Here is a 27013-nt window from a genome sequence, read left to right on the forward strand (position 1 = left end):
TTTCCACAATAAGACGATTTCGATATCTGACGTGGTCAAATACTTAGGTGTGATCTTGGACAGGAAACTGGATTGGAAGTGTCACATTCAGGAGCATACTGAGAAGGCTCACAGATGTTGGGCACTGCGTAGACGGGCCGTAGGCTCGAAATGCGGCCTGAATACGAGGATAGTCCACTGGCTCTACAGGAGCGTGATTAGACAAATACTTGTTTACGCCTCAGTAGTTTGGTGGACTACTATTGAGAAAAAGTGCAACATAAAGACCATACAAGAGGTTCAGAGAACATGTTGTCCTGGCATAGGCGGAGCGATGAGGACCACGCCCACTAGAGCACTGGAGACTATTCTAGATATCCGACCCATGACATGCGAATTAAGTGTGAGGCAGCCTCTGCGGCTATGATACTTAAGGTGATGGGAGAATGGATTGAGGATAGGAAACCTGGAAGGAAGGGAAGAGGTTTCCAATCGGATACCTGAAATAGACCTTGAAATCGAGTGCGAGGCACTGCTGCCGTCGGCATAGTCATGGAGTCTGGAAGGTCATTTTACACGGATGGATCAAAGCTAGTAAGAAGGAGATTAACGCCTGAGGATGGCAAAATCCGCATCGTTTGGGTGCCGGGCCATAACGGAGTAAGGGGAAATGAAAGGGCAGACGATTTGGCGGTGAAGGCAAGAGGACTGCCGTCAATAAACTTGGTTAACCGGAAGCCTTTCGGGTCAATGCAGTCCGAGTTGAGGGAGTGGGCGACGAATGCACATGCAACATTGTGGAACAGCGAAACTGTCGGTAGGACGGTGAGAACCCTATGGAGGGAACCAGATCGTGAGAAGACGAGGCTATTACTGAAAGGAAGTAAAAAGGAGGCCAGTAAAGCTATTGGTATCATAACGGGATACATAGAACTACGAGCTCAACTATGTAAAATCGGTTCGGCAAGTGATAGCATGTGTAGAGCATGCGGGGAAGATGATGAGCGCATTGGAACATTGCATTGCCCGGCTTTCGCGTACCTTTCGGCACTTAGGTAGAGACACAATACCAGACATGAACCAATTTAGGGGAGTTGTATTGAAAACAATTAAGGAGTTTGTAAGTTGGACGGAATTCCTAACTTAAAATTTTCTTTTTAGAGGGTACTTTATAGTTTTTAGAGCGCACAACAAGCCGATTACTGGCTTAGGTGTATGTCCATAGTGGCATGGCCGGATTAATACCTTCACCTCAATCCCATGGCAGCCGGTTGTATGTACCGGATTGACCCGATGAATTCCTTCATCGGCAAGGGCTGCCGCCTCAGTGTACCACACACTGCTACTACAACAACAACAACAATATCTTCACCTTCTTTTCAACCTAACCTAACCTAACTTTGTTCATTGTAAACCCTTTAGCAGCTGCGCCTACGGTTAAATTACCTTTGTTTTGTTGTAAAACCAAAAACTATTCAATGACAAAAGTATTACGATAGCCGCAAACGATTATTCGTTTATCTGCCCAATAATATGAGAGCTAGGTTGTCAGACCTTTAATGCTATATGATGTTGTGGCCTGGTGGACAGCGCTTCAAAAGTCCACCTATTGTTCAATACTTAGCCGGTTCCAAAAGATGGCTTGTTTGTGCATAACAGCCGTACTGAGGACAGCACCATCTGATGAACGGATTTAAGTGCTACAAATTTCTGCGACTAATGCTGTGAGGGTAAGGGAGCTTTCCCTTTGGTCATGCGGCATCAACGCACACTGGTACAATAATGCAATGCCCGATGTTCTAGGCAATATGGGTTACACATTATCCGAGCAGATTTTTAATAAAAAGTACTATACCACAATTCCAGATAGAATCCATTGGAACTACAATATTCTGGCAATATAAGTTACATATACTTCTATACGTATGGATCAAAACGCGAGTTGGTGAGTGTACTCTGAAGAACTTGGCATGGTCATATCGAGAAGGTTGCCCGACCACTGCAGTGTCAACAGGGGATCCTTGCAATAAAAGAAGTGGTGGAATGGCTAAGATGTAATGTGATAACGACGGTTGGCATAAATATCTTCCCAGACAGCCCCATTAAATTCCTGGCGATGTATTTCTGGATTCAAAAACCGCCCTCGACTGTCGCAGATCATCTCTCAACGAGATGGCTGAACAGTTCAAAGTTACTTTTTCTGGGTGGCGGGCCACAGAGATATCCCAGGGAATTGTAAAGCGGACGCGCTTGCGAGACTAGGAACTATCTTACATATTCCAGGAGAACTGGAATCTTAGGGTATGCTTCCAGCATGGGGCAATGGATGATAGATAGTCACAATAGGTGGGTTGCGGCCATTCCAAAATTATATGGCCTGTTCTAGACTTGAAGAGGTCTACCGCTTTACTGTTCGCTAGAACGGACGAGGGGACTGTCTGATCGGAAAACATGCTGAAAGACTAAATGTTGCCAGTTCGACTTTGCCGAAGCTGTGAAGACGTCGAGGAAGAAGAGACTGCAGAACAACTGCTGTGGGTGTGTTCCGCACTGGCAGTCAGAAGGAGTTCCGCCTTAGGTTCTCATTTCTTTGAAAACTTGCCTGATTTAGCGGATGTGAATATTCGCAAATTGTTGGGCTTTCAAATGCGATCTGAAAGGTTAAAAGGTAGAAACTAAAATACATCTTCCTTCCCCTGTTCCTGTGGTACAGGAAATGAGTCTGATGGCAGACAGCCACTAAAACCTAGCCTATGACGATATATTAAACAAATACGAAACTTTTTCTTTCCCACTAATAAATACTAGCAAACAGAATACAGGAAAAATAAATTTATTGACATTTGGATAGTAAGTGACAATAACACTTTAGGTCGAGAGAACCAATTGGTTACAGTGCTAACTTATACAGATAGTTAGCCTGAATGAGTGAAAGATGTTTGTGTCAATTCTTTGTTTGTACTACGATGGGACTCTTCAATATAAAAAGCTGTTGGTATGACAGCTAGAGGCAAATAAATTCTTTGTGGCAATGATTGTTACAATTCACGAATTCATTTCATTCATTTGGTCTTTTCAATAGTATTATACTTAAGGTGACTAATAAACTAAGACAATAATGGATTTGTGATTCAAACTGCAAACGCATTAAAAGCTAGTTTTTAGACTGTTGTTGTTAGCTTGTCCTGGCACAATCCAGCAGTATAGACCAACATATTCATATAGGATCCAGGATGGAAAGGTCAGTACTATAGTACTTTCTTCTGTACTTTTTCGAGTCGAGGTGTACTGTAGTATCCCCGCGACGGATTTAGTACCTTTGAAAGCCAAAGCTGTTAATGTTGAGGTATAGTTTCCATATAAACTGATTTCCCGATTTCAATACCTGATACGTTAGAGGATGTATAAGTTATCCGATACTGACTTCAAATCTTCATGGCATCGGGTTATATCTTGAAATAGCTAACACATAAAGGGTGATTTTTTAAGAGCTATAAGAAAGTATTTCAAAAAAGAAAAAAACACATAAAAATCAGAAAAAATTATGAAATCTTTATTTGAATCGATAATGCGGCCCATATAATCTAATGTTTGAAGATTATTTCATGCAAATGTTGACCGTGACTGCGCCACAAATGGTCCATCCGACATACTCTTTCCAACATTTCCGCCGGTATCTCACGAATAAATGCTTCAATGTTGTCTTTCAATGCGGCAATTGAAGCTGGCTTATCTGTATAGACATGAGCTTTAACATAGTCCGGAAAAAAATAGTTTGAAGGCGTTAAATCGCACGATCTAGGCGGCCAAGTGAACGGTCCCGAATGTGAAATAAAATGTTTACCGAACTCGCCTCTCAACAAGTCCACTGGTACGCGTGCTGTGTGGCACCATCTTCTTGAAACCAGATGTCATGCAAGTGAAGCTCTTGCATTTTGGGCAAAAAAAGTTAGATAACCTTTCACGGTAGCGCTCACCAGTTACAGTTACCTTCCAAATCGCATCATCTTTGAAGAAGTACGGTCCAATGATGCCACCAGCCTATAAACCGCACCAAACTGTGACATTTTCTGGATGCATTGGTAGTTCTTGCAACGGTTGTTGCTAATCTTCACCCCAAAATGGACAATTCTGCTTATTTACGACCCATTGAGACCAAAATGAGCTTCGCCCATAAAATGGAAGAAGCGCGTGATGAACTTTCTTAACAGAGCAATCATTTTGATAATAAAGCTTAATAATTTGCATGCGTTGTTCGTTTGTAAGACGATTAAATTATAGATCAAACTGAAGATGTTTGACAGTGAAACAAACCAGTGTTGCCAAAAAGATATTAGCTAAAAAATTACCCTTTATTAAACATTTTCTAACAAGTGGTGTCGGTGTGCTGCACGCCGTTTGGACTCGGCATAAAAAAGGAAAACCCTTGAATAGGATTGCACTCATTGATACGAGAGAAGAATCCAATGTTTATTAATGGAATGTTCATGGGAAAATATGTATAGCTACCATATCGACCCACCTCCTGATTTGAATTCTTAAACTGGTATATACATATACGTTTTAACCCTTTGGCGACGAAGAGTTAACCGCATATTCGTTCTTAGAAGAGACCTATTTACTAAGTAAAGGGTTGCCAAAATGGTAAAAATGTGGCTCCTTCCATGAAAAAAATCATCGGATATTTGGGTAGAAAAGACTGTCAACATAGTGTACAGAGGCGTTTGATTTAAAAACGTTTTTATTTCAGCCTCTAATTGTACTTCTTATACGAACTATGAAGATTAATAAGTTTCTTTGTGAAAAAACGTGCTATTCAGAGATCAAAGTATGTAAAATTTACAAATTAGTATGCGTAAAATTAAAGTTTTTGCTCAGTTTATTGTGGCGCTCACTGTTACTGTTGGTGTACTTTGCTAAGAAAAAGTGTCAAATTGGATAAGAAAAAAAGAGATTTTTGGAGTCTCAAGAAGCATAATCGAGGCTATATATCTTTATGGAACTATCTGCACCGTATCTTGTTTGGGTATAGAGGCAATAAATGTACTCTGAATGCCAGACTCTAGCCAAACCGAATAAAATTTGATACTCATAGGTGCTTAAGAAGCCATATCTGGGCATTTCGATCAATATTCATATATAAACCGATATGGCCCATTTGCTATTACTAATCACCTACATTAATCAAAAGTATCTGTGTAAAATTTAAGGAGGATAGCGTTATTCGTTTGTGTGTTCTGATCATTTCGATAGACGGACGGACACATGGATCGACCTAGACTGTGAAAACGATCAAGAATATTTTTCATATAGGTCGGAAATCGATTTTTCGAGCTGTGACAAGTAAAAATTTTCTGTCTACCCTGAGTATAAAAAAATTTGACGCCTTAGATTTTGAAAATTTCGATTGAACCGACAGATATTGAGCTAGAGCGACTTCGAGCTACACTTTTTCAACAGCTCTACGACATGTGTGTCATTGCAAAACTCGCTCCCAAACTCCGAAATTAAACGCTGATGCTGCTTTTGCTAACTATTTCAACATGAAAGTGCGCCTCATTAAACACTTATGCGATCTAATTTAGGTAATTTTATTGCTTTTTTCTATGAGTTACTGTTTTTGTTAGTGTTTCTAGGACCCCCCAAAAAAAAAAACAGTTTACTCCCAAAAATAAATATACTCGAAAAAGTCAAAAACAGATTTTTACCCTTTTATTTAATTTTTTAAGGACGAATGGGACATTATGTCCCATCAGAGCAGCAAGTGTAAAAGGAAAAGTATATCACCAAATTAATTTATTTAACAAGTAAAAGCGTGCTAAGATCGGCCGGGCCGAATCTTATATACCCTCCACCATGGATCGCATTTGTCGAGTTCTTTTCCCGGCATCTCTTCTTAGGCAAAACAGGATATAAGAAAAGATTTGCTCTGCTATTAGAGCGATATGAAGATATGCTCCGGTTTGGACCACAATTAAATTATATGTTGGAGACCTGTGTAAAATGTCAGCCAATTCGAATAAGAATTGCGCTCTTTGTGAGCTCAAAAAGCAAAATAGATAGTATCGGGCTATGGACCGATTCAGACCATAATAAACACGTATGTTGATAGTCATGAAAGAATCCGTCGTACAAAATTTCAGGCAAATCGGATAATAATTGCGACCTCTAGAGGCTCAAGAAGTCAAGATCCCAGATCTGTTTATATGGCAGCTATATCAGGTTATGAACCGATTTGAACGATATTTGGCACAGTTGTTGGATATCATAACAAAATACTACGTGCCAAAATTCATTCAAATTGGATAAGAATTGCGCCCTCTAGAGGCTCAAGAAGTCAAGACCCAAGATCAGTTTATATGACAGCTATATAAGGTTATGGACCGATTTGAACCATACTTGGCACAGTTGTTGGATATCGTAACAAAACACGTCGTGCAAAATTTCATTCCAATCTGATAAGAATTGCGCACTCTAGAGGCTCAAGAAGTCAAGACCCCAGATCGGTTTATATGGCAGCTATATCAGGTTATGAACCGATTTGAACCATACTTGGCACAGTTGTTGGATATAATATCGAAACACGTCGTGCTAAATTTCATCCCAATCGGATAAGAATTGCGCACTCTAGAGGCTCAAGAAGTCAAGACCCAAGATCGGTTTATATGGCAGCTATATCAAAATATGGACCGATATGGCCCATTTACAATACCAACCGACCTACACTAATAAGAAGTATTTTTGCAAAATTTCAAGCGGCTAGCTTTACTCCTTCGGAAGTTAGCGTGCTTTCGACAGACAGACGGACGGACGGACATGGCTAGATCGACATAAAATTTCACGACGATCATGGGGTCTCAGACAAATATTTCGAGTAGTTACAATCAGAATGACGAAATTAGTATACACCCCATCTTATGGTGGAGGGTATAATAAAAAGTTACAGTTAGAAGAGCCATTGAGACCAATAATACTCAAAAATTGTTTATCAAATCTTCGAAGAAGAAAAATTCTAAATTAATAAAAAAAAAAAATTAACGCAAATTTTTGTTTTTGATATCTTACCTAAAAGAGACGGGATTTTTTGTGAATGAGTTTTATACTCTCATTGGTTCTCTATGGACTAAAGAAAAATTTTCAAAAATGTGGATTTTAGTGCAAAACTGCAAAATGCGACACATATGTCCCATTCGTCCTCAAAGGATTAATATAACTTTCAACCACCACATAAATTATGGTAACTATCGGTCTAAAACCGTGTTATATACCTATGAAAATATCGATGTGACATATAGTGATCAGTTGCGATATTCTGTAATTCTCAAAATATGAAAATAATTCCCAAAATGTCTGTGATTAAGCAGTGGGGGTTTAAATTAAAAAAGAACTTTACTTGTTCTCGAATGGTTGACTAAATTATGAGTAACTCTTTGTTTGTACTATGTACCAGTAAGTACTTACAAAACATAATTAAGCGTAAATATAGGTTTATTTTACAGTTCTATAAAGGAAATCTGTCTGTTGAACCTGTTTTAAGTCTACATTTAGTTTTGTGAATACCAGTGTGTAAGAAAATAATAGATTTGGGTTTCTTACTACAAGCGCATTAAAAGCTTCTTTTTTGTAAGCAAGTTTGGTTTTAAGCTTGTCACGGCTCAATCTTACAGTAAAGACCAGCGTGTTGATATAGGATCCAGGGTGATAGAGTCAGTACTACAGTACTTTCTTCTGTACTTTTTCGATTCGAGATGTACTCTAGTACTCCCGCGACGGATTTAGTAACTTTAAAAGCCAAAGCGGTTCATGTTTAGGTAATGTTCCCATATTAACTGATTTCCCGATTTGAATTCCTGATTCGTTAGAGGATGTATAAGTTATCCGATTCTGACTTGAAACCTTCTTGGCAAGTATGGCTCAAATCGGTTTATATCTTGAAATAGCTCCCATATGTTACAACTACTTTAACAAATGGTGTCGCTAACCTGCAAGCCGTTCGGACTCGGCCTAAAAAAAAAGAGGCTCAATATCATTGAAGTAAAAACTTGAATAGTATTGTGCTCATTGATATGTATCCCTTGTACCTTAATGCAATGTTCATGGGAAAATATGTATAGCTCCCATGTAAACCCACCTCCAGATTTGACTTCTTAAGCTGGTGTAGGGAACATTAATGTAGTATACGTTTTAATATATACCCAAAGAAATTAGTCTGGCGTTAACAGCAAATACTGTCTGCTGATATAAAGTTAAAACTTCTAAACTTTTGAATGAAACCATTCAAAATTTGTCAACTTTTAAACAACAATTGAAGTGTATGTTCTGTATTAAAGAAAAATATGAAAATTTTAGGCGTTAAATTTTTTATTTAAAGGCATAAATATAATAGAAGTATTTGTTTTGTCTGCTGTTATTTAAATTCGTTTCAAAATTGCTAAATTGTAGAAAATTGGAAACAATTTTACATTATGTGCTTGAACATTTTTAAGATATGATGGAATATAAAGTTTTTTGAAACATTTTATGAGCTATTTGTAACATTTTGCCATTTGAAAACAGCAGGAAATGTTTGCTGTTGTAGCAAAAAATTACTGCTGTTCCATTCTCAGCAGACCTTCTGCTGTTACAGCAAGTATTTTTACTGTTGTTACAAACAAATTTCTCTAAGTGTAACTTTCAACCACCACATAAATTATGATCCAAATCGGTCTATAACCTCATATATCCCGTGTAGTATTCCTATGAAATTATTGATGCGGCAGAGAGTGATCAGTTGCAAAATATAAAAATAATACAGACAATGTCTGCGATTTACGCAGAGGGGGTTTATATTTCGTTCGTTTCCATGCCACTCGCACCCGCCGAACACCGAACTATGGAGGATTAGTAGAGGGTTAGGGTAATACTGGCTACAGAAATTTCACAGTCAGTTAAACACTATAGTTAGATCAATATCTAGAGCAACATAGATATTACACAACAATGAAAGGACAATAAGATGAACAGTCTTCTCTGGCAACTTCTACAACAAACTACATACGAAGGATAGAATTCTTGATTACATGAATAGGATCGGTGAAGGATATACTACTATACACAAAGAGCGAATCGGATTGTTTGATTCGTAATTGGATCTCACTAAAGCTTGTCTAAGAGGTATCTAATGCCGAGTAATTCGGAGAGGAATTTTACAATTTAATACGACAGTTAAGAATTGAGAATTACAATAAATATGACCCTAAGCATCAAGCGCCTCCTTTCGAGCATCGGTAAGTCAAGCGGTTCTCGTAGGGGAGAAGAAATTCAACCGAATTCCATGGTAAGCCCCCAAGCTCAAAAATAAGAAATTGTTTCTGAACTTATTCAATACTATCTGGCGACAAAGCTTGTAAACAAACGCTTGATCACATAAGGATCTTCAAACTCCTTGGACTTTGCCTTATTGATGCACGAGTCAATGTGCAAATTAGAACGAAATCTATCATCCAAAATAACACCAAGATCAGTAAAGGAATCGTCGTTATCCAATTTATAAGACCCTCGCCTAGAATAGGTAACTATTATTCATGCACTTCTTAAGATTAAGCGCCATGCCATTAAAACTGCACCAGTCCCCCGGAGAGTGCAGATCGCTCTGCAAGCACAGTGGCCGATCTAGAGAATCCAAATTACAAAACAGCTTCACATCATCTGCGAACATTAAAATCCCTGAAGACTGAATAACTGATGCAAGATCATTCAAGTAAAGAACGAACAGCAGTGGACCTAAATGGCTGCCCTGTGGAACACCAGAATAAGCAGCTACATCCTTGGAAAGAATATTATTAGAGTAAACCATCTGTGTACGGTCTTGTAAATAAGAAGCTATTCAATTTAAAAGAACAGATGGAAAACTCATCGTGTCAAGTTTAAGCAGTAATAAATCATGCACCACAGTATCGAAAGCCTTACTAAAATCAGTGTAAATTACATCTGTTTGAAGTCTGTGTACAAAACCATCATCTGCATGATAGTTCAGTTCTAATAGACCTCCCCTTTACAATGCCGTGGTGGTAGGATGAAATAATTGGCGTGACAAAGTGGGATATTGTAGGGAAGATTTTCTTAAAATGTAAACCGGTGTCATTAAATTTGGTATACAGCAATCAGGACATTTTTAAAATTGCTTAGCGAAATAAAAAGTAATTTTTTAGTACAATTTGAAGCTTTGTAGTTCCCATCCCTGCACTGGCTGGTACATGAGAATTTGAACATTGTACCCCAATAGTTGAGAAATTGTGAGACTACAAGTAATCGCTACAATTACACTTACCTTGGAATCGATCCCGATGATCTTATTACACTCCTCGCATGTATTGGCGAAGACATTCTCGTAGCATTTGATGCAATAGGGATGGTCATCACGTATGACATAACGCTGGCCGGTGAGGCTTTCATCGCACTGCCAGCAGCAGAAGTGACCGGAATGCCAGTCCTTGTCCATGGCCTTTGTGTATTCACCACTGAAAATTAACTGCAAAATTAAAAAGAGATTTGTGTCAGCCCATGTCTTCCTTGGTTTCAATTCAATTCCTTCACATTTAGTAAAGTTTTTCAAAAATAAACGATATCAGCGAAAGGGAAAAGGCCAAGTTTTCGTTGGGGAAAGTTGGAGGGGTAACATGTCCGCATATTTCGTGTATTTCATCTGCATCTGGGTCAGCGTTGAGATTGAAGTACAAAAATACTAGAAATTGTTTTGGGTGGAGTTGTTGGTGGCTTTGGTTGGGTTAGTGGTTTTGTTTTTTTTTTGAGATTTTCTTTATGTGGAGTGGTGTGTTTGGTGGAAAACGATGTGTTCGAATTTTCGTAATCACAAAATCCAAATGAATTGGTGTTGTGTGTTTGGTGTTGCGTTGCCTTTGAGGCTACTTTGGTGTGTATTTTCTATGGCATTCAAAGTATTTTGCCATCTTTTTGTAGTGCTTGATTCATTATTAATTTTCTTAGATTATTGGAAAGTATTGCTCTACCTTTTGTTTAGTCAAAGGAGTCACGTGTCGTTTGTGAAATTCATTTTGATTCTGGAGTAAATGCTGTTTTGTTGGAAATTGTGTTTTTGTATTTGTTTGGTTTGGTTTGGAATTGTAGAAAAAAACTGGTCTTGTAACGAGTTATCTGAGGCGAGTGGTTGGATGTTGGTGGGCTGGAAACGTTTCAAGCAAAACCGTGACAATAGGAAAATTTTAAAAGATCTCCAAGCTCAATGATCGGGTAATGCAACGCGAAAAAATAGATTTAAAAAATTAATCACGTTCTGAACTTCCAAAAAATGGCATTTTAAGGATATGGAAGCCAATTTCTCTCTCTTGTGGAAGCTACTCAAATACAAAACCACATTTTCACTACGTTTGCCTGGGGGTATTTTGCATTTCTTGTCCTCTATTCGCAAGGATTCAAAATGAATTTCGACCCAAACGACACGTACCCCTTCTCGTCGATGGATTGATCAACTTCGGTTATTTGAACTTCGGATTCGCGACGCTTTGAGGTCTTCTTGACCTTCTTCGATTTCTTAACTTCCGTGACGCTTTGCATAATTTCGACATCCGCCATTTTTGCTATGGAAACTTTTTTGCTGAACTCGAAAGATTAGAGAAATGAAGCAAACTCCTGGCAGGGGAACTTTTGAAGGCTTGATTTGTGTCCGTTTAACGTACGTGTACCGCCCGCGTTTGACCGACTGAACTTTTTTCCGCTTGGAATTTGCTATTTTGGCCAACGTTGTTAGCCTCAGTGTTGCTGTGATTGTGACTGCGACTGTGGCCGCTGGCAATGTCTGCCTTGTCTGGTGTCGCCGCTCTTAGTTTTTTCTTTGGCGATGTTTGCCTTTTCTGATTTGTCTTTTCCTCTTTGGACTGTTTTGAATTTTCTCAAATGTACAACCGTCCGACTGACCGACCGATTTCGAATGGCTTGTGAGAAGAAAACCCAACAGCAGACATTCAATTCGCAGACATCAAGATAGGCGATATACAGACATACGCACCACGCCAGGCATTTTCTAAATGAAACATAGAGTTTTCCTCAAGCAGAGATACTGAGCGGCGAGCAAGCAAGTGAACGCAAGAGCGAGAACAACAGTCTGAGGCTGAGGCCGAGAGAGCGGCCATAGTGACAGCTGGCAGGCCAGCAGAACGCATTAAAATCTGAGGCAATATTCTCAATGCGATGAAAGGTAAAATAAACAAAAAATTAACAAAATAAAACGCCCAACATCATCGAGTTGCCCCCCCTTCATGTTTTAATACACAACAAGTGTTATTCCTATTGTTGCCGTTGTTGTTGTCAATGTAAAAGTCAAGTGTGGTGATCAAAGAATCGAAATACTCGTAGAAGTTTGCATTGCACAGCCCCACAGACGGAGAGGGAGAGAGCTATGATCCATTTTCCGTGCTTGCTTCCTGTGGGGAGAAATCTCTCCTCACTTTTAATGCTCTTTGGAGTGGAAGATGTGGGAAAGCTATCAGCAGAAAGCAAAGAGGAGCCGATACTCAACTATGCCTTCCATATGTTAATTGGTAAGTGAGTGCATGTGTGCTCGCTTATTTCATTTCATTATTGTTTTTTTTTGTATTTATGGGAGAAATATGGCCCACATTGCTCTAAAATTCATCGGTGAAAGAAATCTATTTTGATCGAATCCATTACGCGAGTGGGAATATTGTGGCGGTTTGTGTTGGCATCTGTGTGTGCGCGACGACCGACAGGCCCCACAAGCGTTTGGCTCCACAGCCATTTAGTCGACGTCAAAGTTTATGTTAGATTCTGATCGACTTGATCGAATGGGAGCGCTGCAAATTGCAACTTTTGTTTGGAAAACTGTTTTGTTTGGAAATGGTTTACGTCAGGGTATAAAATAACCCTATCTTCCTAAATGTTGTATATGGATTTGATGGAAATGGTGAGGCATAGTATACCGAATATCGCTAGCAATAATGGGAAACCAACCGTTCTATGTGCAAGACGACGCTAACATTAAACTCTCCCATGCCATAGAGGAGAAAAAAAGTTTTACATACAGAGAAATGCACATCCTTTAGGCTAGCGAATTTGGTTAAAATCGGCTTAGATTTCGATATAGTTCCCATATATATAATAATCGCGAATTTCCACATAAAGACTGGTACTATGAAAACTTTTCGCGCCGAAACTGATAACTGATAACTTGCTGATTTCATTCAGCAGAATATTCCCTCATTACTTATATTAAATTTTTTATAAAAGTATTATGTTAAAATTGAGATGTTTGTAGTATTTGAACAAAGCAATCGCGAAATGCATGTGCTTTCAATTGTGAATCATTGAACAAAGTACCAGTTTTGCGGACGTGATACCCTAATTTTCATCGGCCTGCACGACATTCGGTACGAATTATTTCCCCATTCTGGAAAATTTTGTAATTTTTTCGTCAACGATGTCTCGTTGTACCATCCTGTACCACCACTGCAATAGGGTGCTCATTTGTTAAACGATCCTCCCGAAATTTGCCAGGAATGATTTTGAATGATGAGGAATGATATGACTTTTAATATTACTGGTGAATTTGCATAAAATCGGTTCAGATTTCGATATAGCTGCCATAAATGTATGTCGCCCGATTTTCACTTCACTCGACGACTACCACAATATTTAAAAAGTTTGGTCGAAATCGGTTCAGATTTAGATATAGCTCCCATATATATATTTTTTTCAGATTTTGGGTAATTTGCAACCGTACTTATTACAGTTTGGGAATATTTGCACAAAATTTGATTCGGTTAGGTTGAAAAGAGGGTGCAGATATTAATTCGCCGCATGCCATGCCACTATGAATATACTCCTAAGCCAGTAATCGACTTGTTGTGCGCTCTTAATACAAAAAAAGTAACATCGAAAATCAGTATTGAAGGCCAGTTTAAAAAGCTCACGTTTTTTTAATGGGGTTTTGTCTGATCAGAATATTCCATTAAAATGTTTCCGATGAAATTATCCTATAGGTCTATCAATACTACAATACCACCCAACCACTACTGTGGTGCAGGGTATAACATATTTCTGATTCGCTCTGGCTATGTTCGACTGCCTATGTCCATGTTAATTTGTAGAATTCTCTAACAACTCTCGGAACTTTAGGTGAATTTTATTTAAATAGGTTTACACTGTGGAGAAGAGTACACGGACCAAGAAACTTCGTAAGGTACAGAGAATGGCCTACGTCGAGATCACGGGGGCGTTAAGATCCACACCGCAGGAGGGCCTGAAGATGAGGCTGAATTTACAACCTGTTGTGGTATATATTCGAGGCTGTGCCGCTAAGGTACCGGTTAGGCTGGGAGAACTTGGAATGTTGAGGGAATGTGGTCAAGGCCACTGCTCTAATTTGGGGACCATGGATACAAGAGGTAGGCTTGGGAGTGTCCCACACCAATTCGGGAGAGGTTGTTCTGGATTCGCTTTCTAGAATTACATTCTTTCCCCGGTAGGGAAGAGTGGGAGGCGGATGCTGTGTTTCACTGACGACTCCAGTTTGGAGTCAGGTACGGGACTGGGGTTTACTCGGAGACACTCGACATCGGTATGTCAATTAGACTACCGGACGAGTGCACAATCTTTCAGGCAGAGGTCTGTGCTTATACGTTGGCCGCCAAGGAGATTCGGAAGATGGACCACCATCCACCATACCACCTTCGAAAAATAGCTTATATATAGATAGTATGGCGGCCCTCAAGGCCTTGAAATTGAGGACGGTGCGCTCGAAGTGGGTGCCGCAGTATTTGGGGGCCATGAACGGGCTCATGCCTCATGTGTTGGTCTGCCACACTGGTAATCTCGGAAATGAGAAGGACGAGTATGCCAGGAGGCGATTCTCACCGGAAGCAGACCTGTGACCGGTCTTGCACACGGGCCTTTTGTCGAACTACTGAACATAGTAAAGGAGATGGCAAGGTGGGAGTCTGTGGATGTTTTGGTCGGATTGTCAGCTTACTCTGGGAAATCTTCTCAAAGACGTAGATAAGACGGGTTCGATTCGAAGTGGGACGCGCTGAGATTTTAAACGCTACGTCATTCATGCGCAGACGCGGAGCACCACTGCTTGGCTAAGTGCCAAGTGTCTCACGTGGTAGCGTGCTGGATAAGCGCTTGCTCCCTATTCATTACCTATATTTCCCATATTTTTATATCTTCCGCCATAGAATGGGAGCATTCTAATTTCGTCATTTCGTTTGTAAAACATCGAAATATTGATCTGAGACCCAACAAGGTAAATATATTTTTGATCATCTTGTCTTTTTCAGTCGATTTAACCATGTTCGACCGTCTGTCTGTCGGTCGAAGGAGTAAAGCTAAGCGCTTGAAATTTTGCACAAATACTTCTTACCAGTTCGAAATCGAAAATTTTTTTTACCCTTTTCTAACCATTAAAAAGAATTTTTAGTCGATTTTTATGAACTTCGAAGGGGAACTTAAGCACGTCCTTTGCATGTCATGCTCAAAAGACGGTTTCCCAATAAAAATTGATATTGTTTTTTAAATATATAAGAATTTTATATGCCTAATGTTTTCAGTTTGTGTGAGTAGTATATAAAGGAATTAATTAGCATTTCGAGCATGTCGAGATCGGGACAATATCCTACCCAAATCATATAACTAATTTGAGGCAAATTAAAACTAGCGCCAAATATAGGGTTTTTTGCAATATTCAACAAAAGTAATAAACCGTCATTTAAATACCCCGAAATAGTTGACAAAATCTGGAGTACCCCAAACTTACTATAAAATTAAGATATCCGCACAAAAATATCTAATAACTTTAGCTCTAGTTCTATGACCAAATGTCACTGCCGATGAGTTCCTCCCTGGACCCTTAGCCACTACAATTTTCCATAAACAAAATTGGAATATTTTTATCCATTTCACAGTTACAGAAGGATTTTGAGAATTTTTCGATTTCGAACCGACCTACACTAGTAAGAACTATTTGTGCAAGCGCTTAGCTTTACTCCTTCGAAAGTTAACGTGCTTCCACAGACAGACAGACGGACGGTCGGACATGGCTAAATCGACTGAAAAAGACAAGATGATCAAGAATATATCTACCTTGTTGGGTCTCAGATCAATATTTCGATGTTTTACAAGCGAAATAACGAAATTAGTGTGCTCCCATTCTATGGTGGAGGGTATAAAAATATGGGAAATATAGGTATTGAATAGGGAGCAAGCGCCTATCCAGCACGCTACCACGCGAGTGTTTCCCTTACTCAAGTATTCATTCGCTAAGTGCCAAGCAGTGGTGCTCCGCGTCCGCACATGAATGACGTAGCGTTTAAAATCTCAGCGCGTCCCACTTCGAATCGGAACCGTCTTATCTACGTCTCTGAGAAGACTTCCCAGAGTAAGCTGACAATCCGACCAAAACATCCACAGACTCCCACCTTGCCACCGCCTACGAACCAGCCATCTCCTCTACTATGTTCAGTAGTTCGACAAAAGGCACGTGTGCAAGACCGCCACAGGTCTGTTTCCGGTGAGAATCGCCTCCTGGCATACTCGTCCTTCTCATTTCCGAGAATACCACTGTGGCAGACCAACACAACTTCATGAGGCAGGAGCCCGTTCATGGCCCCCAAATACTGCGACACCCACTTCGAGCACACCGTCCTCAATTTCAAGGCCTTGAGGGCCGCCATACTATCTATATATAAGCTATTTTTCGAAGGTGGTATGGTAGATGGTGGTCCATCTTCTGGATCTCCTTGGCGGCCAACGTATAGGCACAGACCTCTGCCTGAAAGATTGTGCACTCGTCCGGTAGTCTAATTGATATACCGATGTCGAGTGTCTCCGAGTAAACCCCAACCCCGTACCTGACTCCAAACTGGAGTCGTCAGTGAAACACAGCATCCGCCTCCCGCTCTTCCCTCTCGGGGAAAGAATGGATTCTGGAAAACGAATCCAGAACAACCTCTCCCGAATTGGTGTGGGACACTCCCAAGCCTACCTCTTGTATCCATGGTCCCCAAAATAGAGTAGTGGCCTTGTCCACATTCCCTCAGGAATCCAAGTTCTCCCAGCCTAACAGCCTAACCGGTACCTTAGCGGCACAGCCTCGAATATATACCACAACAGGTTGTAAATTCAGCATAAACCTATTTAAATAAAATGCACCTAAAGTTCCGAGAGTTATTAGAGAATTCTACAAATTAACATGGACATAGAATCGGAAATATGTAATACCCTGCACCACAGTAGTGGTTGGGTGGTATTGCAGTATTGATAGACCTATAGGATAATTTCATCGGAAACATTTTAATGAAATATCCTGATCAGACAAAACCCCATTAAACTAAACCTTAGCCCAACTCATAGCACCCTTATATATGTATCGCCCGATTTTCACTTCTTAATCCTTTCGAATTTATCAGACAATTTTCTCAAAATTTTGCAAAGTGTTTTTTTTATGACTTTTATTACGTGCATGAAAGTTGGATGAAATCGGTTGAATCTGGTGAATTTCATGGAAATCGGTTCAGATATAGATATAGCTTTCATATATGTGTGCTTACCGATTTTCATTTTTAGAGCCTAAGCAAGAGCATTTATCAACCGATTTTCCCAAGAAGAACATCACCCTATGAAGGGTGAATTTTTAGCTATTATCTATATGATCTATATTTTAACCATGAATCGCCTTACAAACGAACAACGTTTGCAAATAATTGAATTTTGTAAAATCAAAACGCGTGCTCTGTTAAGAAAGTTCTTCACGCGCTTCTTCCATTTTACGATGAAGATCATTTTTGGCTCAATGTGTCGTAAATAAGCAGAAGTGTCCATTTTGGAGTGAAGATCAGCCAGAATCATTGCAGGAGCTACCAACGCATCCAGAAAAAGTCGCAGTTTGGTGCGGTTTATAGGCTGGTGGCATCATTGCACCGTACTTCTTCAAAGATGATGCGAATCGTTAGGCAACTGTGAATGGTAAGCGCTTCCGTGCGATGATATCCAACTGCAAGAGCTTGACTTGCATGACATGTGGTTTCAACAATACGGTGCCACATGTTACACAGCACGCGTAATTATGGACTTATTGAGAGCCGAGTTCGGTGAACATTTTATTCCACGTTCGGGACAGGTCAAATGGCCGCATAGATCGTGGGTTTTAACGCCTTTAGAATATTTTTTGTGGGACTATGTTAAAGCTCATGTATATACAGACAAGCCCGCTTGAATTGACGCTTTGGAAGACAACATTGAAGCATTTATTCATGAGATACCGGCCGATATGTAGGATAGAGTATGCCAAAATTGAACTAAGAACTAAAATTGAACTAAGAAGAACGGAAGGACCATTTGAGGCGCAGTCACGGTCAACATTTGCTTGAAATAATCTTCAAACATTAAATTATATGGAACGTACTATCGATTCGAATAAGGACTTTATACATTCCTTTGAATGTGTTTTTTTTTTTTTTTGAAAATTCCTAAAGCTCTTAACTTTATAAGGCTTCAGTAGGTTCAATTTGCGGCCGATCTTGACGAAATGTAGCACAAAATTAGCTTTCTTTAACTTTTGTCGAAGTTGGTTTAGATGTAGATATATAGCGTCCATTTAATGATATCGCTCGAGATGTTTTTATAGGGTAGATATAGGGTATTATATAATCGGCACTGAGCGACTTTTGCCCTTACTTGCTAGTTTTTTAAATTGTCTTTATAGAAAACTTTTGGAAAGCACTTTTTCCCACATAAAAAGTTGATAAAAACAAACTTTTCTATGGATCTGGTAGAAAACATTAGAATTGAGTCCGTATGGAAATCGTGGGGAAATTTGCAATAGTATGTAGCTGATTTTATATTTATTTTAACTAAATTCCGATTGGTTGTCTAAAACAAAAATTAAAAAAAAAGAAAACTAATTAAAATTTTCACATGTTGGACAGGTGCGTAAACAAAAAATAATTATTAAAACTGTTGTGGTTCCATAATAACACATTTTCATACATCTCAAACATGTATATATAGAGGTTTCAGAGGTATTTGGAATTCATTTTTCAAGTCTATTGTATTTTGATTAGGCAAGCGATGGGAAAATGCCTGGAGAGTCCAGTACTGGCAGGTAGGTCACTGTTTGATTGAAACTGTGCTGATAGACTTAATGAACGAGTTCTCGAAAAGTTGTGAGAACATCGAAAAAGAGTAAACAATAAGACATCTTCTGTGTGCCTGTCACTGGCTAGAAGAAAAAGTTCTACTTAAGGTTTTTATTTCTTTATGGACTTGTCTGAATTATCTATTCGGCTGGTTCGACGCCGAAAGAAATGGAAGGCATATTCCTTCTCCTATTCCTATGGTACCACAGTGGACCATGATGTCGAAGCAAATGAGACTGCAGATTTTATGCAAATTTTATGAATAACGGAATGACCTGTTTTTGTTTATTTGGTTTTTAACGTTGATGATTGATTGCAGTTTCTTGAAAATTCTGTATTTCTGTTCTACACAGTCAGATATTTAAAATTTAATTGCATTTATGTAACACAAAAAATTGACTGAAATAGTCATTAAATGTTGTAAATTTAGCACACGGACAATGGCAAGAAACAAAGTTTGCTTCTGTTTCAGCGTGCAAGCAATGCATCGTGAACAGAGGAAAATAGAAAATTCTGTTTTTGAGTGGTAGTCACCATGAAAAAGCGGCAATTTTTGGGCCAATTTGTATTGGAGAAAACCTGAATGTTCGCTTGGCTCATGCATTACACATTCCATATATCCCATCTGCACTTCAACTTGAAAGTACATATTTTTAACGAAATTTCATTCATGGTGATGATGGCATTTTCACTTGATTTGAAGAGAAAATATTATCTCATAGTAAGCTATTAAGGAACCCGGTTGTTGTTGTAGCAGTGTGTTGTACACTGAGGCGGCAGCCCTTGCTGATGAAGGACTTCATCGGGTCAATCCGGTACGTACAACCGGCTGCCTTGGGATTGAAGGTATCTGGTATCAGTACGCTGCTATATACAAATAAGATATATTTGTCAAATCCTTGGCGACAATTGAAAAAATCGGAATTCACAGAATCCACGATATTCAAACCATTGGGTCATTCATATTTCCATTCCCTTTCTTTATGATTGCGTATGATTTTCCTTCAGCCAACAGCGACGAGAAATGACTATGAAATGACACTTATGGTCTGCTTGTCGATCTCGCAGTCAAACGTTCGGGTAACTCAAGAGTCTGTTATAACAACAATGCGAGCAAAATGTAAAAGCACAAAGACATATAAATAGATTCGTTAATGTCAAAAGAGCATACAACTCATTTAAAGTAAACATCATCTAGATCGACCAATTTGGATCAGAGTGACTGTCTAGCATTCGCCTGGATTTCCTTTTGTGTCCGACTTGTGTCCGATCTAAGGAAATATAATTGTAACAAATTTAGTTTTGTTATTGTTTGTATGAAGTGTACGTTATATGAAAGTGTATTAAAATATATGTGGGGCACGAATTCACATCGTACCCTCTCGTGTCGGTATGCTCAGATAAAATGCAAAAGGTAATAACAACACATTTCAAGAAGGAGCAAGGTAAAAAATGTTTTATATCAATGATTTCGTACAAACTTCACAATTAATTTACAAATTGGTACATTTATTGGAGGGTCTGCCTAGCCACCTTCCATGATCACAAATTTTCCCTCTTCATATTCTATTGCGAATAGAATGATGTTTTGCAATTTTAGAAGTGAAAATAATTCCTTTTCAAACTCCTTATAATTGTAAATTTTTCTTTTTATACTCTCCACCATAGGATGGGGGGTATACTAACTTCGTCATTCCCTTTGTAACACCTCGAAATATGCGTAACACCTTTGTAACACCTAGAAGGAGTAAAGCTAGGCGCTTGAAATTTGGCACAACTATTTCTTATTATTTCTTATTAGTGTAGGTCCTTTGGGATTGTAAATGGGCCAAATCGGTTCATGTTTTGATATAGCTTCCATATAAAGCGATCTTGGATCTTGACTTCTTGAGCTTCTAGAGGGCGAAATTCTTATCCAATTTGGCTGCACGTGGTCTTTTGGTATCACTTCCGACAACTGTGCTAGGTATGGTCAACATCGGTTGATAATCCGTTATAGCTGCCATGCATGAAGTAGTTTGTTTTGACTTCCAACAACTGTGTCAAGAATGGTCTAAACCAGTCCATATCTTTAGATAGCCGCCATATAAACCTTAGCCTTCTTGGGCTTCTAGAGGGCGCAATTCTTATCGAATATGGTTGAAATTTTGCATATGTTGTTTTGGTATGACTTCCAAAACTGTACCTAGTATGGTGTTAATCGGTATATAACCTGATATAGCTGCCATATAAACCGATCTCCCAGTTTGACTTTTTGAGCCTCTGGAGCAATTATTACTCGATTTGCCTGAATTTTTGGAGGTGGTGTTTTTCTATTTGAAAATGTCATTCAAAGAACTTGACAAATGCGATCCATGGTGGAGAGTATATAAGATTCGGCCCGGCCGAACTTGGCACGCTTTTACTTGTTTGCCATTAGATACCACCTATAGTTAATTAACAATTCAATGCAAACAGCGATTTAATACAATAATTCCATTTGTTATGCTCTGTTGCATTTTAGCTGATGCCAAATGGTTAGGCATTGCTTTTCTGTACACAATATTTTTCCAAATTTAAGAAGAAATCTCTTTAAAGTTTTGTTTTAATTTTTGTTTTTGTTTTTTTTTTTTGTGAAATGAGGAAAATAAATTGTGTTTGTTTTAGTGCACACGACACTCTGCTCGCTAAATAGCACTCGCAAACAACTGTGCGGACCATGCCAAATGATCGACACAGATCCGTTTCGATACATCCAGTCAAAGAAAACATATGCCTGTACTCAGTAGCCGTGTACCGTGGCTGCAGACGCCACAAGACAAAGAGAGGAACATTTTGTGAGGCACAGAAAAAGAACTTGTGACACGGTAATGGTAACGATTACTTGGCTTACTTTTTGGCATTCCTTAGGTCATTGTTCCGTGACGCAATTGGCAGTGGATGTTCCAATTCGGCCCATCAAAATACATTTCCATGCCTTTGTGGCTGTTGTTTGACCTTTGGCTGAGACAACTACCTATTTCTCCCACTTCCATAATATTGTAGTGGGTATTTTAATTACATTTCATGGACATTATCGTAGATTTTGGATCGGCCAGTGTTAGCTCTCCTCACATGGGATTTGAGGGAATTGCCGCAACGATCAATTTTGATATTTAAGTGCAAAAAAAAAAAAACATCGTATGGTCCTACGTGATGGCGGGCAGTCGGAAGCTGTCGAAAGGAAAGTATAAAAAAAAAGTTCACAGATTATTACCTAATAAAAAAAAAACGAATTTTCGCCACTGTTAAAATATGTCTATGGCACGCAAAAATAGAATTTAATGTTCAAATTGGCATCATCAGTTGGGTTATATAACAGCCGCTCGAGATAACGACAGGAACCCCACCCAAACCAAAAAAAAAAAAAAAAAAATGGATTCGTAAATTCAGACTTGCTAATTTCACTTGTCAATCAGCGTGATATGTTTGCATTAAATGCTGCCAAAAATTAACCCGAATAGTTTTGATATGCATTGCACTGGGTTATGCATGATTTTGACAAATGGGAAATTCTAAGGAAATTGGCAAAGCAAAAATATTTCTTTGCAGCAAAGAAGGCGGGCCATATACACCTTATAATGTTAGTTTTTTTTCTGTTCTCAAAATCTTTTATATCTTTTATTTTAAGAGAATGTTCAATGGTGGTACTGTTCGGATATACTTAAGGCAGATTCGGCAGGGAACCAACTATGAAATTGAAACAATTGAAACACATGGTTCCCATGCAGAGACTTAAATGTTTCTAAAGTAACTCGCACAATGGCTCAAATCATTAATCCTCACAATTAAATTCAACTCTTTAAGTTAGGTTAGGTTAGGTTTAAGTGGCAGTCTGCCATCAGACCCACTTAGATGTTTTCGCCCATTGTGATACCACAGGAACAGACGAAGGAAGATGCCTTCTAGTTCCTACCGTTGAACCATCCAGATCTCTTTAAAAAGCCCAACAACTTGCGAATGTTCACATCCGCTAAATCAGACGGGTTCTCAAAAAAAATGAGAACCTAGAGTGGAAATCCCTTTTATTTGCTAGTGCGGGACACTCTCCTTCTAACTGCTAGTGCGGACACACATACATAAGGTGTTCTATAGTCTCTTCTTCTTCGATGCCCTTACAGCTTCTGCAAAAGTCGTTGCTCTCAACCTTCAGTCTGTCAGCATGTTTTCCGATTAGACAGTGCCCTGTCATGACGAACATAATGCCAATCGTCGTTATGACATTATATCCTAACCACTCCACCACTTCCTCAATTGCGAGGATCTCCGCTTGATACACACTGCAGTGGTCCGGTAATCTTTTCGATATGACCAGCTCAGCCTTATAGATGTCCCAATCGTGTGGTGTTCTTGTGGCTTTTGCTCTGTTGAAGAGTTTTCTGCAGTCCTTCCTTAGACCAACTAGCTCTGGGGTCCAGCATGGCGGTCATTGTTTGCCCCTTGGCTTGGCACTAGGACAAGCGAGTCATGCAAGGCCTTCGTGGTCCGCTTGACCACTATGTCTATAATCTTCGAAGTTTCCACTTCCTTTCCTGGTCCAGAAGGGATAGACGTGCAGAGTTTTTGTCGAAATTTATCCCAATCCGCCTTTCTTCTGTTTAGCCGAGGGACCATTACTGCAGTATTTTCTCCGAGTCTGAAACTAATATAACGATGGTCAGAGAAGCTGTGCTCATCCAACACTTCCCAGTCGCATATTCTTCCACTTATATCTTCCGATACAAAGGTAATATCTAGTACCTCCTGCCTGTTCCTGGTAATAAAGGTCGGTTTATCCCCTTTATTACAAATCGCCCGATTGCAACTTATTATATGTTCAATAAGCAGCTCAGCCTCTTTCGTTGACATCCGAACTTCCCCATATCTGGTGATGTACATTAGCATCAATTCCTACAATGAGGCTTTTCTTCCCTACAGAAGCGGTTTCAATCAGCAACTTAAGGTATGAAGGCGGCATCTCTGAATCGTGTGCCATATGTGGGGGAGCCAGCCAGTAATGAGACTAGTTTATTTCAAGGCTGGCTACTATGAAATCAAGGCTGGCTACTACTAAATCTTCAGTGCATAGCGACGGAAGAAGAAAAACATTTAGACTACTCTTTGCAGGAATACAGGCTCTGTGTCTCCCTTTCCCCATACCCTTGAGAAGTTTAAATCCCGCAATTCTTAGTCCACGAATCCGCCTCCCATCAGGCGGACCTTTAGTGCCATCGAGCGGCCTTACAATGGTGGAGATTTATCTGTAGAAACCGAACCATAGTCAGGATTCAGAACTTCCACCACTGTTGTGTCAGCCTCGTCTTTTGATTCCACCAGAAGTTCATCCTCACAAGATTGGTTAGAACTTGTCATGATGAGCTTCCGTACGCATCCAGGGGCAGGTGAAAAAGGTGTGGAACCACACTTCCTCAGGACACTGGACACTTGCGGTGTGGACGATTTCTTCTTATATCCTTCATTAACTGCTGCTATCGAAGACATTTTTGAGTTCCGTCATTCCCAGCGGGGTCCAACCGGATGACCCACCCACACAGGGATCGTCGGGTCCCATTTCGATGCCATCCCCTCCTGTCTCGATTGTGGCGGTGGGATTTTCAGTCTCCGGCAATCCGCAATCCGTTCTTCAGATAAGTATTCATCAGCAACTGCTGAGTCGTCTCCTGATTCTCCAACCCCCCCTGATTCCCTAATCTGTAGGATACAACCCCTTCAGACTTGATGAGGTCTGCGAGATAGCCGGTGTTTAGTACGAATACTGCATGTCTCCGGTCACCATCAGCCTCATCCAATCGGTGGTTGAAAGATTGGAAGTACATTCCCTTCGTCTTCCAAGTATCGATTCAAGTTCTGAGGGAATCCTTGGTTTCCAAGCATGCGCCATTGGTCGAGAAAGAATATCTTCCTTCTTGACTAAATCTAGTGCTGCACCTGACCAGATCTCATAAATCTTTTTTAGCGAACAACGATACATTTTAAATGAGCGTTGATCCCCGAAGGCAATTAATCTGTATCGGCCCCGATACCAGCCTGCATCGTCACAAACTGGGGAAGACCCAGGAAATTCCCAGGAACATCGGAGTATATGCAGCCCTATTCTTCTCCCTTGTCGACAACTGCCATCACCAAACTGTCCCTAGCGACATTAGCAAAAGTTCTTGGGCCCATCTTACTGTTGTTCGTCCTAGTTCTTTTAGGCATGGGATGCCCTCCAGGTGACCGCAGCCTTTTAGCTGACTGCAGTGCATTTTCCGAATCTAGACGTGTAGTCCCCGGCAAACCAACAAGCTCTTTAAGAGGTTGGAATAATAGAAGCCGTATCGCTCTCAGGTTTATTGAGAGGCTTGTTGCGAATGATCATAAGACTCTCACAAATAGGGAGAGAGATTCCCTTAATTGGGCTCGGGAATCTTTCGCCCTATTAGTGAGAGTCTTTGGATAATTCGCAAGGCCGGTATTGTTCGTTAAACTCGAACCAGGTGTCTTCGTCAAAAGCCCCTGCCGACCCGTCGTCTTCCGGTTAGTGGAGCCTGAAGCAGCCGCTCCACCAGTCGAGGTTTCAGTAGCAGACAACATGATACAGCCTGATACAACCATCACAGCAGTTGGGTCTTTGGAGTCCACTCTAAGCCTACTCCCGGACTCTAGAACTGCCGCTCCAATGGAAACAGACGCAGATCATCAACCGCCTAATGGATACCTCTATCCTTGAGTGACTTAAATTTTTCTTCCAAAAGTAATGACCTATTACGAGTTGCAGGAAAATTCTTGCGGAGTGAAATAACAATAACTCTTTAAGTTACACTGCATGAAATAGTCGTGTACTGGGGGTCAACCCAATTAAAATGGAATTGGTGCCGCTACAAGAAGACAAAATATCCATTGAACTATACTCCCCCTTTCCATTCTACTCTACCTTACAACGCAAATAGAAATATGTCACATCTGCTACAATGTGATTTAGGCCATGGGACCAAGTGATCTGTGCTTTTAAGGCGCCTACCAGATAAACCAAAATAAAGGATAATGAATAAGAATTGCTATGTTTTTTTGAGCTGTACCAAGATATGAACAAGATATAAGCCATACCTGGCTTGGCTTTTTGATACCAAAGTGGAATTCATTGTGCAAAATATCAGCCAAATCCGATAAGAATTGTGTCTTCTAGGGGTTCAAGAAGTCAAGATCGAGGATCGATTTATATGGCAGTTATATTAAAACATGGACCCATATAGCCAATTTACAATCCCAACCGACTCACACTAATAGGAAATATTCGTGCAAAATTTCAAGCACCTAGTTTTATTCCTTCGGAAATTAGCGTGCTTTCGACAGACGGACGGACATGGTTAAATCAACTTAGAATGTCAAGACGATCAAGAGTATATATACTTTGTTAGGTCTCAGATCAATATTTCCATGTGTTACAAACGGAAGGGTGAAATTAGTATACCCTTCCCCCCCCCCCATCCTATGGTGAAGGGTACAAAAAGCGTTTTTATATAGGTTCCTGGGTTCAATTCGAAGTTTTTAAAGTCCCTTACATAACGAAACTACAGAAGCAGCGGTCTGCAAAATAACTCGTCTCATATGACTGAATATAGAAATTCAGCGGAATAACATCTACACAGGCGGTGTGGTTATCAAAAGAATGTATTCATGTACTAATTGAGGCTAGCATGGATGTTTAAATATGTATTTAGGAGACGAAGCATATGTGTTGCAAGATTGTAATCAAATGAAAAAATTCCGATAATAAAGCCTTCTTATATTGGGATCGATATCGTTCTTAGTGGAACATAATCGGCGAAAAATATCGCGAAAAGCAAACGTAGTACCAGCCCTAAGAT

The 27013-nt window shown here is 39.8% G+C and overlaps 1 protein-coding gene across 5 annotated transcripts in view; it reads right to left on the reverse strand.

Moving 5' to 3' along the window:
* Nucleotides 1–27013, reverse strand: part of LOC106090082 (four and a half LIM domains protein 2) — a 579753-nt gene that overhangs the window by 101454 nt on the left and 451286 nt on the right. For 4 of the 5 annotated variants that reach the window (XM_059361321.1, XM_059361320.1, XM_059361322.1 and 1 more), the window contains one exon: nucleotides 10289–10489. In XM_059361321.1, coding sequence (XP_059217304.1) covers nucleotides 10289–10489 — 201 coding nt within the window. Of the gene's footprint in view, nucleotides 1–10288; nucleotides 10490–11443; nucleotides 11921–27013 lie in introns of those variants that run through there. The other variant, XM_013256157.2, reaches the window with a different exon arrangement.

Source organism: Stomoxys calcitrans, chromosome 1 (assembly GCF_963082655.1).
Source record: "Stomoxys calcitrans chromosome 1, idStoCalc2.1, whole genome shotgun sequence".
NCBI lineage: Eukaryota > Metazoa > Arthropoda > Insecta > Diptera > Muscidae > Stomoxys > Stomoxys calcitrans.